Raw genomic sequence first — 16,176 nt, 5'->3', positions numbered from 1 at the left:
ATGAGATTCCACACTTAACCGATTCTTCAGGCAGTTGGGATTAAGGTTATGGATTACAGGGCTGGTTTTTAATCAAATATTTAAGCTTCCAAATAACAGGAATAGTGTAGGAATTCATTGTGGGATTTTCTCTTTTCTGTGCTAATTTATAGCCTTGTTTACTCACCCTGCCTCAATTGATGCAACATGTATAATCTTCCAGCCCCTTTCGAGCTTGTTTTTAGCTGCTGCTTGCAGTATGTGGGGCATGTAATTGAGTAGGAATTATTAAAGATTGATTACCATATTTATAATTGATGAGTGTTTTAAATAGCATGCCAGTTCTAAGTGGCACAGCTTATTGGAGCTGTAATGTGCTGCTTCATGGAGTGTGAAGATACTGGTTGCACTTGAGACCCTGCTTCCCCACGGTCCACCCCATTTTCATTTATTCACCTCCTTGGCCAGATACTGTAATCCTGTAGAGTGGTTTATTTATTTCATCCCACTGTCCATTAATCACTTGAACATTAAAATGTCCAGAAGCATGGTGAAACAGACCATTAAGGACATAGTGAAGGGTGGTGATCCAAGTCTTGGTTAAAGAGATAAGTTTTCTGGAATCTTTTGAAGTGGAGAAGTGTAGGAAAGGTCGGAAAATATCCAGAACGTAACAGTAAGAGACAGATTGTGCTAACTGAAAAAGAATGGTATGCAAAGACTATGATTTAGAAGAGGAGGAGGAGTTTATTGGCATGAAGGGCTAGAAGATTTTGTAGAAATAGGAGGGGCAGAATATGCAAGGGACTGTAGTCCACCTGCAAAGGGGAATGGAGAGTATGTAGATGTTGACCAGGACAAAGGTAAAGGAAAGCGGGGCGCTCAAAAGAATGCAGGTGATGTGGTTTTGGGCATAAAAGCAAAATGCTGATGAGACTGGAAGTTTAAAATAAAAACGGAAAATGATGAAAAAAAACTCAGCACATCTGGCAACATCTGTGAAAAGTTTAAAGTTTATTTATTATTGTCACAAGTAACATTAACACTGCAATGAAGTTATTGTGAAAACCCCTCAGTTGCCACACTCTGGTGCCTGTTTGGGTACACTGAAGGAGAATTTAGCATGGCCAATACCCCTAACCAGTGCATCTTTCGGACTGTGGGAGGAAACTAGAACATCTGGAGGAAACCCGCACAGACTTTGCACAGGCAGTGACCTAAGCCGGGAATCGAACTCAGATCCCTGGTGCTGTGAGGGAGCAGTGCTAACCACTGTGCCACTGAAGAAAGAAACAGAGTTGAGGTTTTGCGTCTGTGTGACTTTTGGAAAAAAGTGCCATGCAGACTTAAAACATTAAACTCTGTTTCTCCACAGATGCTTTCTCTGGGCCACTCTAGGGTGAAGGGGATTTGTGTCTGGACAATCCTCAGGATGAAGGAGATTTATCTCTGTACCTTGAGTTGTTTTTGGTAGGATTGATAAATTCTTGTGAGCTTGGAGAAGCTCATGAAAATATTCAAGAGTTTATATGTACTAAAATTAATTATTGATATTTTTCTTATTTTCATTAAAATGAAACGGTTGTTAGCTATTTTTCTTTATAAAAATATACAGATCTTATTCTTGAATGTGTTTTTTTTTTGTAGGTTCATCCAGAGGGAAAATTTGTTGTGGATGTTGACAAGAACATTGACATTAATGATGTGAGTATGGTATTGCAACTGCTGAATTTGTGTACATCTGTCTCTTCAGTATTGACCAATTGTGTCAAATTAAATCTTTGAAAATTGATTTAAAATATTATTTTTTTATTGACAACGAAAGTTAACAAGTCCCTCGTCAAGATGCGAGTGCTATGTGTTAAAAATGGGCTATTTTTAATTCTCACAGAAAGTTATTTTTAAAAATGCTTTAGGTACCCTACTTTCTACATTGTAGGGGAATCAAAGTCCAGAGGCTCTGGATTATGAGGCTAGTCCAGCATTATTGCCCATCCCTAATTGCCCTTGAGAAGGTGGTGTTGAATTGCCTCTTGAATTGCTGCAGCCCATGTGATGTAGGAACACCCACAGTGCTGTTAGAAAAGTTTTAAATTAGTATGCTTTAAATGAGGCTTAGAATCCAATTACCATCAAATAGAATATCAACAAAAATGGTGAATAACATATTCAACTGAATAAATATCTATTCTAAGAACTCAACTCAAGGTGAGTTAAATATAATGGCTGTATTGTACTCCTGAATGCTTCCACATATTCTTCATGTATAAATTGTGCAAAAATATCAATATGTAAACCAGTGCGTTTTATTTAAAAACAAATAGATTAATTTCCAAACTTCTGCTTTAGTCTCGGTTGTTGCTAAGTAGAGAGCTTTCTGTTGAACGATATACTGTGAGCAGTCTTCTTAAAGTTTAAAGTTTATTTGTTAGTATCACAAGTAGACTTACATTAACACTGCAATAAAGTTACTGTGAAAATTCCCTGGTCACAGTGCCTGTTCGGGTACTTCTATGGAGAATTTAGCATGGCCAATGTCTAGCACGTCGTTTGGACTGTAGGAGGAAACTGGAGCATCTGGAGGAGATGCATGCAGACATAGGGAGAATGTGCAGAATGGACACTGACCTAAGCCAGTAATCGATTCCAGAGTGTTGCAACTAGGGGATTTTCACAGTAGCTTCATTGCAGTTGCTCTTCCACAATTGATTGGCCATGCTAAATTGCCCCTTAGTGTTGAGGGGGACTAGCAGTGTATTGTTGTCAATGCAGACTCGATGAGCCAAGTGACCATCTTCTGCACTGTTGGATTCTATGATAGTTCAGGATGAGCAATAAATCATAAGAACATAAGAAATAGGAGCAGGAGTAGGCCATCTAGCCCTTCGAGCCTGCCCCGCCGTTCAATAAGATCATGGCTGATCTGTTGTGGCTCAGTTCCACATTCCCGTCCTCTCCCCATAACCCTTAATCCCCTCGCTTATCAAAAACCCATCAACCCGCGTCTTAAAAATATTTAGCGAGGCAGCCTCCACCACTTCAACGGGCAGAGAATTCCAGAGATTCACCACCCTTTGAGTGAAGAAGTTCCTCCTCAACTCCGTTCTAAACCGCCCCCCTTTTATCTTGAGGCTGTGCCCCCTAGTCCCACTGTCCTTTCTGAGCGGGAAGAGTCTCTCCACCTCTATCCTATCCATCCCATTCATCATCTTATACGTCTCAATGAGATCTCCCCTCATTCTTCTAAACTCTTAACGAGTACAAGCCTAGTTTATTCAGCCTCTCCTCATAGCTCAACCCCCTCAACTCCGGTATCAGCCTAGTAAACCTCCTCTGCACTCCCTCCAAGGCCAAAATATCCTTGCGTAAGTGCGGCGACCAAAACTGCACACAGTACTCCAGCTGTGGCCTCACCAATGCCCTATACAGCCGCAGCAAGACCTCCCTACTTTTATATTCAATCCCCCTCGTTATGAAGGCCAGCATCCCATTTGCCTTCCTGACCACCTGCAGGCTGGGTTTTTGCGACTCATGCACAAGGACCCCGAGGTCCCTCTGCACCGTCGCCTGCTGCAGTTTTTCGCCACGTAAGTAATAGTCCTTCCTACCATTATTCCTACCAAAGTGGACCACCTGGCCTTGCTGGTGATGCCCATGTTCCTTGAACCAATATGTAAAAAAAGCCTTAGCTGCTCTTGTCAAATGTCTGCATTATTTTCTTTAGTGATAGAGTATGTATGAGGTTTCAATTTGAGGCTAACTGTCATGTAATTAGTTTTTTGTAACCATTTAATGTAAGTAGATTGATTACTAATTGATATTTCCCGTTAGATTTTTTTCATCTCTTAATCTAAACATGCCTGTTGTTTATACTGTTTGGCTTCTTTACAGAAATCCACTGTATTTTGCATTAACTATTGCTTATAACCTGGGTTTTTCATACATTTAAAGGTGACTCCTAATTGCCGTGTAGCTTTGAGAAACGATAGCTACACGCTACACAAAATCTTGCCCAACAAAGTGGACCCTCTGGTGTCTCTCATGATGGTCGAGAAGGTGCCGGACTCTACCTACGAAATGATTGGTGGCTTAGACAAGCAGATCAAGGAGATTAAGGAGGTTATTGAACTGCCTGTGAAGCATCCTGAACTATTTGAAGCTCTTGGCATTGCGCAACCAAAGGCAAGTGCACTTTTCTCTTTTTTTGCTGCCTCCTCTTTGTTTTGTGTTCCCAATTGAAAATTAACCTTCAATTTGCTGATCCTTCTTTAATATGTTTAAGACTTAACACAGAACTTTCCTTGAAAACCAAGGAACTGCTCATCCTTATGATTTATGTTGGACTGAACCTAACTTCAGGCCAAAATTTGTTTTTGCATATGCTAAGGCTTTGTCATTTTACTTTCTAAGAGGCTAAAGATTAATCTGCAGTCAAGATAAAATGCTGAATATTTAGGGGTGGTACAATGGCACAGTGGTTAACGCTGCTGTCTTGCAGCGCCAGGGACCCAGGTTTAATTCTGGCCTCGGGTGACTGTGCGTTTGGAGTTTACACGTTCTTCCTGTGTTTGCGTGGGTTTTCATAGCATCATGGAATCCCTACAGTGCAGAAGGAGGTCATTTGGCCTGCACCAATCACAATACCACCCAGGCCATATTCTGTAACCCCATGTATTTATCCTGATAATCCCCTGACACTACGGGACAATTTAGCATGGCCAATCAACCTAACCTGCACATCTTTGGAGTGTGGGAGGAAACAGGAGCACCCGGAGGAATTATTTGAAACATGCTAGCCACTGTGCCACCATACTGCCTCAGGGGGAGACACTCTTTCTCTGGGTGCTCCAGTTTCCTCCGGCGTTCCAAAGATGTGCAAGTTAGGTTGATTGGCCAGGCTAAATTGCCCGTTAGTGTCAGGCGGATTAGTGGAGTTAATACGTGGAGTTATGGGGATAGGCCTGGGTGGGAGTTTTGTCGCTTCAGGCTTGATGGGTCAAATGGCTTCCTTTTGCACTGTAGGAACTCAATGATTCTGATTCTAACAGTGTATGAGCTTGCTAATACCGTAGCAATTTATTCTTATAGGTGCCAAATCAGTATCTATAATTGTGCCCTAATTTTCACAAGTACAAACCTATTTGATTTAGACATCACTTCAATGGAACCAGTCATTGAGTTGCTTCCACTCTTCAGCACATGCTTTGGTTTAAAGCGTCTTGGGCTTCAAGAAAAGAAGTCAAATCAAAGCGGTCTCATCGTAGACTACATAGCAATGAGTGGCGTTGATAGAGTCAATCCAGAATATCACTTCAAATTAAGATATGGAAAGGTTTAAATTAGTGAGAAATAGTTTCACAATTAAGAACTAGCATTTTACTCAGAATGGTAAATATTTGAAATATTCGGCTAAATTGGATAGAAGAGGGAAATGTTTAAATGAATATGAGCTAAAATAGTAGCTGGGTGATCCTCGCTGGACTAAGATCTTGACTTTTCTTGTGTTCCTTGTAGATTTCTCCTTTGTTTACATACCTGTTTACCCATTCCCAAATGAACACTTGTAAATTGTTAAAATAAATCTATTCCCTTAAATGTGGGCAGCGTGATGGCACAGTGGTTAGCACTGCAGCCTCACAACACCATGGACTTTGGTTTGATCCCGGCTTTGGGTGTCTGTGGAGTTTGCATGTTCTCCCTGTGTCTGCATGAGTTTTCACCAGGTGCTCTGGTTGCCTCCTATAGTCCATAGATCATGCGGATTAGGTGGGTTGGCCATGCTAAGTTTGCCCCTTAATTTGTGCGGGTGTGTGGCTATGATTGGTATGTCCATCAAGCTGTCAGCCTTTGGCGACAAACTAGCAACCTGTTCTGGGAGTAATTACCTACAGAAATGGATGAAGGCCTGACCTGTGTACCGTCAGGTGCAGAAAGGTTGAGCGAGAACGAGATCCTATTAAATGCATTTGATTGTGTTAAAATGGGGCCACTTTTAACATTTTGTTTTTAAAAATTGAATACAACACATCAGTTTATTAAACATTTGGTATTCAGCTGTAGTGAACCTCTGTGCTCTGTGTTGCTGTTGCAAAGTCTTCCAGTTCCATTTATGTAATAGATTTACAATTAATAAGTGGCTAAATGTTTCCTCCTTTATTTTCCTTTCTCTCCTACTAGCATTGCTGTGTTGATGTTTGGATTTGCTTTTCCGAGCAAAAGTTGAGGCTCAGATGTCTGGTGCAGATGGGGTTTGCCCCTGGATTTTGTCTTTGTAGAGAGCCAGTGTGTGACGTCAGCAGCTGCCAGCTGTAATCCTGCTTGTTTGTAACATACTCTTCAAAGAGCATATTGAGCAAAAATGTGTGTTTTAGCCAGGCAGCAGGGAATTTAAATGCTACACGATGAAGTATTACTCCCACATGCAATTGTAAAAACATTGCCAAAAATTGTACTAGTTCAGAGGATACTTCCAGCTGTAGACTCCTGGTGTCCAGCTATAAGGGAGCTCGAATTCAGTAGCTGTATTCTTATAATGTTCGATTATTTTAGATCAGTTTTGAAAATGTCTTAACAAATTGCACTGCTCCAGTACAGTACAAGTCAGGCTGACTAGAATTCTATTGAAAATGCAATAGGCTATCCATACTGTGGACTGGGGGAGATTGCATGATTTCATTTCTGATTCTATTTTTAAAATCTGGTATCCAATTAAGTTTGAAAACTCTTTTGTTGTGACTTGTAATTCTAGATTTCCAGCATTCTGCAGCAATGTTTGTTTACTGCCTTTTGAGTGAAGAGTGTTATTATCTGCTCCTCTTCCAATGAGCAGTAATCCCTTCCAGAAGGAGAAACTATGGCGCTGAAAAAAACTTGCAGTACAGGCATATAGAAATGAGCATTTCCCTCGTTTCATACTTAAAGTCTTTTATAAGTGATTTCTGTCAGAAAGGTTTCTCTCTCTATCTTAAACACTTTGATAAATTATAAATTGACAGGTTTGCCAGCTTTCTAGTTTGAGAATCAGTAGTTTATAAAAGGTTTGCATTAGCTTTGAGGAGAGTTTGTAGAGACTTGGTTTGTTGTCACTGGAACAACAGAGGTTGAGGGGTGACCTGATAGCAGTCTACAAGATTTATGAGGGGCGTGGACAGAGTAGATAATCAGAAACTTTTTCCCAGGGTGGAAGAGTCAATTACTAGGGGGGCTTAGGTTTAAGGTGCGAGGGGCAAGGTTTAAAGGCGATGTACGAGGCAAGTTTTTTTTTACCCAGAGGGTGGTGGGTGCCTGGAATTCGCTGCCGAGGGAGGTAATGGAAGCAGATACAATAGTGACTTCTAAGGGGTGTCTTGACACATACATGAATAGGATGGAAATAGAGAAATATGGTCCCCAGAAAGATAGAGGGTTTTAGTTCAGCCGGGCAGCATGGTATGTGCAGGCTTGGAGGGCCAAAGGGCCTGTTCCTGTGCTGTAATTTCCTTTGTTCTTTGTTAATGGCTCTAAGTCTATTGATAAATTGGTAACATTTATTGATGGATCAGTAAAAATTAAATACCCTTTCACTTCCTTTGAGGTACATGGTTTGAGTTGTGCATTTGTCTCAAAGCTCTGTCCTTTTGTCAGTTTTCATATCTGTCCCTCCTAGATTATAGAATTTCAATTTTAAAAATGTTATTTGCTTTTCCTGATATCTAATCTATAATTGGTTACTCGATATAGGAAGTAGTTTGGATTGTTAAAAAAACAGCTAGTGTTGAAAGGTGCTGGCTGGCAACTGATCTGTGTAACGTCCAAGTACTCAGTGTACGAGCCCACAGTGTACCTGATGTTAATGGAAATGTTCAGTTCGTGCAGTACAGCCATGTTTAGCTTTTCACCCGTTTTTTTTCAAAAAGTTGGAAAATAAATCTGAGCTTCGCTGGAAATGAATCTCTTAAAATAGAGCATGTCGAAAACCTTACATTCTAACAAGCTGTCCTTTGGCTGTACTGTCATCAACCTTCTCTTAATTTACATGCAATATAATGTGTCATATTTATTAGAGCTGAATAAATTGCTTTGAATGGGGACAAGGAGCCAAAAGCTACTTGTGTTTGAAAGTCATCTCCAGAGGCAGCACTCCTCTGCTAAATGTGCTACAAAATAGGATATTGCCAAGCCAGAAATTGTGTCTTCAAGGCTAAATTACAGGCTTCTTTCTGGTATGCTACAGTAAAGGAAGTCTTGAAACGCTTGTGTTTTGCAGATTTCTTCTATTGAAATATAAGTGATTTGGCTTCTTCATTTGTTGCTATGTGTTTTACTGGAGCGTCACCATGCACAATCATGGCCTGTCCAATAAGGTTCATTTACAGGGCTTTAACAACATGCTGTTATTAAGAAAATGGATTGTTTATTTCAACTTTGTGGTAGATTTATCCTGAATCTCCTAGAATTTTGCACAACTTTGGGTCCAATTTCTCTGGCAAGAGAATGCATATTCTGTGACCGATTGATTCTGTGGAAGCCAAAAACATGAAGTGGTTTCTGCTTTTTGAGTCAATAAGCAGCAACAATTCTGTTTCCCTCATTTAAAAATATTCTTGCTGTGGGGAAGTTGCTTGTCCTTTGATGTTGAGGAGGAGATGGGAGCCTAGAGAAGTTAGGGAGTTTTGGTGTAGAGGATCCTTGTCTCATCACTTAATGCACTGTGTATTGATCTATTGTTTATAGTTGGAGCTCCTTACTCTTGATAGTTGGCAGTAAGTTGCGCTTGTAAGCCATTCTCAAGCAATAAATCATTCTAAACACCTTGAGATATTTTATTACATTAAAGGCACTGTATGAATACAAATTGTTATTTCTTGTCAGAAAGGATCAACATTTTAGAAAATTATAAATTGACAAATTTGCCAGTTTTATGGTTGAAAAAATCAGTAATAATTGCAGTAAATTTATCACAAAATAATGGAACACCAAGAAAAAAGAATATCCTTTAATCTTTCACTTTATGTGTATGAATGGTGCTGGTTAACATTTAGACTTTTAGTACTTCCAAAGTGCTGGCAAACTATTCTATCTTCCACACAGTGCTTCAGGTGAACGAGAATCGTAGAATCATAGAAACCTTACAGTACAGAAGGAGGCCATTTGGCCCATCGAGCCTGCACCACCACAATCCCATGCAGGCCCTACCCCCATACCCCTACATATTTACCCACTAATCCCTCTAACTTGCGCATCTCAGGACACTAAGGGGCAATTTTTTAGCATGGCCATTCAACCTAACCCGCACATCTTTGTTCTGTGGGAGGAAACCGGAGCACCCACGCAGACAGGAGGAGAATGTGCGAACTCCACACAGACAGTGACCCAAGGCTGGAATCGAACCTAGGTCCTTGAAGCTGTGAAACAGCAGTGCTAACCACTGTGCTACTGTGCTGCCCAGAAGAAGGCCATTCAGACCATCAAGACTGCACTGACAACAAACCCACCCAGCCCCTATCCCCATAACCCCATGTATTTACCCTGCCAGTGGTAATGGTGGCCACGGCAAGAAGCTTGTAGTTTGTGCTGCTTTGAATAGACGATGTTGGTATAGGATTACTTTTAGTTAGTCATGCACTTTTCAAAAAAATGGTGTAATTTAGTTCCTTGGTTACAAAAGGCTCTAGAAATTTATGTTGTGAAAATGCTGTTGTCACACCTTTTCAGACAGGGCGAAATCCTCTTTGTATCTGATGAAACGTTGCAGATTCTCTGGCTTTAATCACAATTGCAGTTGGCAGAGCATCTGTTTTAAAGATTGTTCCCACAAGGTTTAATTGGTATGCATTAATTAGATCTCATCTGTATATTTGATATATCTTAGGGTGTGCTGCTGTATGGACCTCCAGGCACTGGGAAGACACTGCTAGCAAGAGCTGTGGCCCACCACACTGACTGCACCTTCATCCGTGTATCTGGCTCTGAACTTGTACAAAAATTCATTGGCGAGGGTATGTGTTGGAGGGCTCTAATGCTTAATGTTTCTCCCGAAGGATGGCATCTCTGACAACGTAAGCACTTTCTCAGACAGTGCTGGCCTCGATTTTAAGTGCACAAGTCATAGAGTTGGAATGAACCCAGATTCTTATGACTCCTGTATTTTGAAGCTGGGTTGGGCAAAGACTATTTGTCTTGTGTACATTATATAAGTAACAGAATGTATTCACTATTTGTGTTTATTCTTCTCTTCCCAGCACTTTCAATCCTTCAGCCGGTTGTCTTTTTTTATATAGTGTTGAATATTTGTGCCTGTATTTTGTTCCAATCGTATTGGCAGTCCTCTGGATTCTCAATCAATTGCCTGTTGTTCATACAAGCCTTGACAGTGCCTGACCCTGTCTTCATAGTCAACATTCACACAAGCATTTTCCAGCAGGAGCATTGGACAGAAATCCAGGCTAACCTGTTCCAAACCACCACACTATATTTAGGCCAGATCATCGGGGCTTTTGTATCCTCTGAAAGCCTGGCTGGGATCAGTTCACTCACCATAGATCTGGGATAATAGCTGATCCTTATGATTTCATTTGGGGGTGAGTTATAAGCTGTAACATTTTTTGATTCTCTTTCATTTCTGCTTAAGTAAGGATCCATGCTGAGAATATTAGTAGCAACTGTTCACTATGCCCAGGTGCTTGTATTTCACATGTCTGGCCAGGTATTGGGTCACGTTAGGTTACTCAACAACAAGGGGATGCCAAAGCCAAGCCCAATTTCTTCACCTGATGTTGAAACTCTAACACTTTGTGGATTTTTGCTGGATGTTGATCATGAGTAAAAATCCTGAACTTCTATCCATCTCCTTTCCTGAGCACGGGAAGCATTGAAACCATTGTAGTAGTGTATCACTGCTTTGGCTGAGATCTTCTAATGTGGTTTTGTGTGAGTGACACTTTGCAAATATCAGCTCACTCTGGAGGAGTCCTCAAATATTGGAACAGTTCTGGGGACCAATATGCCAGCTACCCAAAGGAGCCAGTTCTGTCATTGCAGAAAATATACTGGTATTCAGTAACAGAAAGAACATGCTGATAAACAGATATTGGAAATAAAGGAATATGTTCTTGGATTTTGGGGTTTTGGAATTGTTGGACAGTCGTTTGAGCTATTTCTGTTAAAGTTTGATGTTGTGCTGGTCTGACATCCTCAGTGTCACTACATTGTTGCAGTTACTTACTCAACCATTTGGAAAGTTAGTCTTCAATCTGAAGCAAAAAGATCAGTTGGCAGATGTCTGATCCCTTTGAAGTTTATTTTACTTTAGAACAGATGTGGATTGGGCAAGGTGAGTCAATTCATTCTCCTCTTTCCCAAATTGTGGAAACTGGGCAAGATAACATGTGCATTTAACAGACAAACACCATCACTGAACAGTTGACAATTTTTATGTAACCAGTACAGGCTTAGCAAGCGGTAACCTGTAGGCTGTGTGTAGGTATGCATTTTTAATAAACACTGGCCACCTATAGGTGTACAAGAGTTTGTAGTTCTGACCAATTATACTGAATCTGCCTTTTTGTAAAATTACCTTACTTTTTGTAGGTGCTCGTATGGTGCGTGAGCTGTTTGTGATGGCCAGAGAGCACGCTCCATCTATTATCTTCATGGATGAAATTGACTCGATTGGTTCTTCGCGATTGGAGGGTGGCTCTGGTGGTGACAGTGAAGTGCAGCGCACAATGTTGGAACTTCTCAACCAGCTTGACGGGTTTGAGGCCACTAAGAATATTAAGGTACGGTTTTTGTTGTATACACAAACTAACGATGTGCATTAAAACATGGTCGCTCAACTACTGAAAGGGAAGAAAATCTGCCATCCTTACCCGGTCTGGCCTACATGTGACTCCAGAGCTCCAGCAATGTGTTTGACTCCCAACTGCCCTCCAAGGGCAACTAGGAATGGGCAATAAATGCTGGCCTAGCCACCGACACCCATGTCCCATGAATGAATAAGAAAAAAGACAAGGAAGAGACTCTTTGGAACCTATTCATGTAGGCGAGTTTCTCTCTCCCCACATCCCACTACTGCTGGGAAAAAATAATTAAATGTCAAGAATGTGTTCATTGGAAGCTGTCTTCTGTACATCATGCCGTGGCTGCTTATGTAGAGAAGTATGTCCCTTTGTACAAGAATTGGAGTTTGAGCTGCACTGGCATTTGTTTTGGCAACGGGAAAACCACTCTGATTGATTGAACAGAGAGTTAGAGGAATAAATATGTGGTTGCTGTGAGGCCAGGAAGAAATGAAAATAATGTGTGTGTGTCCCGAACAAAATTCTAAATTACGTTGGCTCTGCACACCACTGATTCCAGCTTTTCCCATGTTTGGCACAGGTAATTATGGCAACCAACAGAATTGACATCCTGGATCCTGCTTTGCTGCGACCAGGACGAATTGACAGGAAAATTGAATTTCCTCCTCCAAATGAAGAGGTGAGTTTGGAAGTCTGTTGTGCAAGTGAGTGTCCACATGGATTTTTTTCAACATGTTATTTCATGATGAAATCTAAATTTGCCTCAAATCATCCGCGTTTTAGTAAAAAAAAACCCATTTATTTGGAAAGCTATCTGCTATTTATGTTTGCCAATAATTCAGCGTTTGTTTGTAGATGGAAATTCTGCATCTGTTTTGGCCCTGTTCTATTAATTAGTTGCAGATGATATCCTGGGTCTGTACTCCTTTTCTGATTTGTGTTGAGACATTGAGAGCAGCGAAGTGAATGCCATCAAGGTAAAATAGTAAATTCCCCAGCCAGCTTTAGAAACCATCATTTATTAAAGGAACCATGTCCTATTTAAGAAACTTTGGTGTAGTTTCTTTATTGCTTCAAACCATTTAATTAAATGGATGCTGCTCTTAAACATGATGTTTCAAAGCTGCAACAACATAAGTTGTGAGTTGGCCATGGCACTCTGATACAGTGACTTGTGAAATCTGATGCGGCCAGTTACTAAAGTTGTTCTACTTAAAAGCCAAGTCTTCCCAGACTTGGCTTTGAGTGATGCAAATCCAATACAATAGACTGCTTCTCATAAAAGGCAAACCACTTCATCATCAACACATTTTTAGTAGCATGCACAAGCCTGAACTGCTTTGCTTAGTGAGAATGTTGTTTTTTGCTTCCTCAGGCTCGTCTTGACATTCTGAAGATTCATTCTCGCAAGATGAACTTGACACGTGGTATCAATCTGCGCAAGATTGCTGAGCTGATGCCAGGGGCATCAGGTGCAGAGGTTAAGGTGAGAGTGTGGTCCAGGCACAATTCTGCTGTATGCGTGATTGGAAATTGCACCACTGCCAAGGCCATGACGTTTTTTTTCTAAATCTGGCTGTATTGATGAAATCTTGTGCACCACGCACAATAAGAGTCTTTCCTAACAATTGGAGCTACTCCAACCAAGTAATAAAGCAGTAAGCTATCAGAAATTTAGATACTTGTACAAGTGTATTGAGCCAAATTATTCAAAAAAACGGTGCCCCTTTGCTTAAAAAAAGCCCCTTTTTAATTGTCACGTTCTTCACTAAGATGCATTTTATTGTGAAAAATTAATTGCCTCGTACAACTTGCTGCCCATTGAACAAAGGGTCATCTGGACTCGAAATATTAGCTGTTTTTTCTCCTTACAGATGCTGCCAAACCTGCTGAGATTTTCCAGCATTTTCTGTTTTGGTTGCTGCCCATTTGTTAATTTGCCACATGGTACATCTGACTGGATGTCAGATATGGAACACTTCTGTTGGTGCTATAGGTCATTAAACTTCCAACGCAACATAAGAGTGCATACATCATTTTGGCACTGGTGTGATTTACTGTCTGCAGCATTAATTGGGTCAGGTTTTGAGATATGCTTTTATTCTGCAGGGAGTATGCACAGAAGCTGGCATGTATGCCTTAAGAGAAAGAAGAGTTCATGTCACACAAGAAGATTTTGAAATGGCAGTGGCCAAGGTGAGATACTGTAAACTTTGTACAAATCTTACCTGATAATCATTTTACTTCAAAAACAATATGTTGCAAATTATGTCCCATATGAAATCCATAAACTTCATCACAAAACTATTTAATTTGAAACTGCTCCATATGACAGTGTACTCCGTGCAGCAGAATCACTCTTTGTAATGAAATTTCCCCAAACTTCTCATTCAAGCAATGTTATCCCTAATGTCTCTCAACAGTGCACACCCTGTTTCTTGCATTGCAAGGTCCTTTTAAGATTGATTGCCATGCAGTCTTGAACAAGGGCAGGCAGTGGCCTAGTGGTATTACGGCTAGACTATTAATCCAGAAATTCAGCTAATTTTCTGGGGACCCTGATTTCAAATCCCACCGTGGCGGATGGTGGAATTTAAATTCAATTTTAAAAAAATCTGGAATTAATCTACTGAAACCATTATCGATTGTTGAAAAAACCCATTTGGTTTACTAATGTCCTTTAGTGAAGGGAATCTGCCGTCCTTGCCTGGTCTGGCCTACATGCAACTCCAGAGCCACAGCAATTGGTTGACCCTCGACTGCCCTCAGATAACTAGTGATGGGCAACAAATGATGGCCAGCCAGCAACGCCCATGTCCCACAAATTAATATAAAAAATGCATGAATTGAATGCATCAAGAGGTGGCTGCTTGTTTTTAGCGATAGTTTCTGTGAGACGTTTTCAAAGCTGTGTGTTGTATTCAAGTGACTCTTTTTAAATAGAGAATCCCCTGACCAGTGACTCCGAACCAGAATAGTCCTATTATTCACTCTGTCAGTAATGTTTATGATGGTTATTAGATCATCTTAACCTTCCCTGTTGAAAAATAATCCTAATATCTAATCCAACCTCATAATGACCATCATCCTGGTGAATCTATATTGCCCAACTTTATATGTTTATCGTGGTACATCTGAAGCTGCTCTAGCCAAGGTCAAATCAGTGTTTCGTGCAAGTTCTTTTTTGACTTATTTATTCTTCTACTCTCATAACCCTATTTAGAAAACCTAAGAAGTTGGCCTTTTTATTTGGCTATATATTTGCCTACATAATCAGGGAATTTGAACCCTAGACTCTGTTTCATCCATATAATCTGGTGTCTTTCCATTGCATATAGTTCCTCCTTTATCTCCCATTTTCTAACATTTTCTCTCTCTCTCTCACACGCACACACACACGCACACACACGCACGCACGAGCACGCGCACACACACGCACGAGCACGCGCACACACACACTCTTACTGATGGATATGAGTAAAAGTGACTCCAGCACTACGCCTGCGATGCATGTTTTCAGCTCTTCGTTCGGAGCAACGAACTCTTCATTTCCTGTCTTTCAAGAAAATTCCTCTCCATGTGTTGCACTTTTCGGGACTAAGAAGGGAGTGTTTTCTTCCTCTTCATTTTTCAATCTAATTTCTACTGTACAAGTGCCAGGAACAAAAGCTGAGCTTGATGATTCTATGCCTGCTGCTCCGCTGAAGTACATTATCTGACCTACTGGATAGGAGTGAGGAAGACTTTGATTAGTGACTATTGGAAGACTTTCCTATGCCTTGGAGGCTGCTGCACGATTAATGAAACTGACTTGTGGCCACAGTTGTCATGTATATTTTTTTCCAATACTAAAGCAATTGTTCCAAGTCTGTTTTTAGAATACATTAGTATCTATAAGGATTGATTCAATTAAGGTTGCTTTGTTGGTCAATTAGTTAGGCTGTGCAGTTCATGATTACCAAACCTGTTTACCAGCAAATCTTATTCTGTCATTGCAGGTTATGCAGAAGGACAGTGAAAAGAATATGAGCATCAAGAAGCTTTGGAAGTAAATGCATGCAGTGATGAGGTGGTTATAAGCAGGCTTTTGGCAGATTTTAGTGTTTAAAAATATCTAATCATTGTAAACTTTCCTGTCTTTAATAAATGTTCATGAAACACGAGACTGTTATTAAGTGTGTTAATGGTTACTATGTGGTCATTGTGACTTGAAGAAGAAATTAAATATAGTTCTTGGGGCTAAAGGGATCAAGGGATATCAGAGAAGGCGGGAACAGGATATTGAATTTAATGATCAAAATGAATCATGGAGCAGGCTGGAAGTGCCGAATGGCACTTCTTGTTTCTACAACGAGTTGCAGAGATCTTTCTCAGGAAATAGTGCATCTGGACTGGATCTGGCACCTTTAGGACAAAT

The 16,176-nt window shown here is 40.5% G+C and overlaps 1 protein-coding gene across 1 annotated transcript in view; it reads left to right on the top strand.

Moving 5' to 3' along the window:
• psmc5 (proteasome 26S subunit, ATPase 5) overlaps positions 1–15,922 on the top strand; it is a 35,307-nt gene extending 19,385 nt beyond the window's left edge. The window contains exons 6-13 of the mRNA XM_080213472.1: positions 1,627–1,683; positions 3,931–4,161; positions 9,830–9,956; positions 11,548–11,738; positions 12,340–12,438; positions 13,135–13,245; positions 13,869–13,955; positions 15,758–15,922. Of these exons, the coding sequence (XP_080069598.1) occupies positions 1,627–1,683; positions 3,931–4,161; positions 9,830–9,956; positions 11,548–11,738; positions 12,340–12,438; positions 13,135–13,245; positions 13,869–13,955; positions 15,758–15,811 (957 nt within the window). The 3' untranslated portion in view covers positions 15,812–15,922. The remainder of the gene's footprint in view (positions 1–1,626; positions 1,684–3,930; positions 4,162–9,829; positions 9,957–11,547; positions 11,739–12,339; positions 12,439–13,134; positions 13,246–13,868; positions 13,956–15,757) is intronic.
• The last annotated feature ends 254 nt before the right edge of the window (positions 15,923–16,176 follow it).

Source organism: Carcharhinus amblyrhynchos, chromosome 27, assembly GCF_965287045.1.
Source record: "Carcharhinus amblyrhynchos chromosome 27, sCarAmb.v2.hapA, whole genome shotgun sequence".
Classification (NCBI taxonomy): domain Eukaryota; kingdom Metazoa; phylum Chordata; class Chondrichthyes; order Carcharhiniformes; family Carcharhinidae; genus Carcharhinus; species Carcharhinus amblyrhynchos.
The sequence above is the reverse complement of the archived record's forward strand: the minus strand, read 5'-3'. Positions and strand labels throughout refer to the sequence as shown.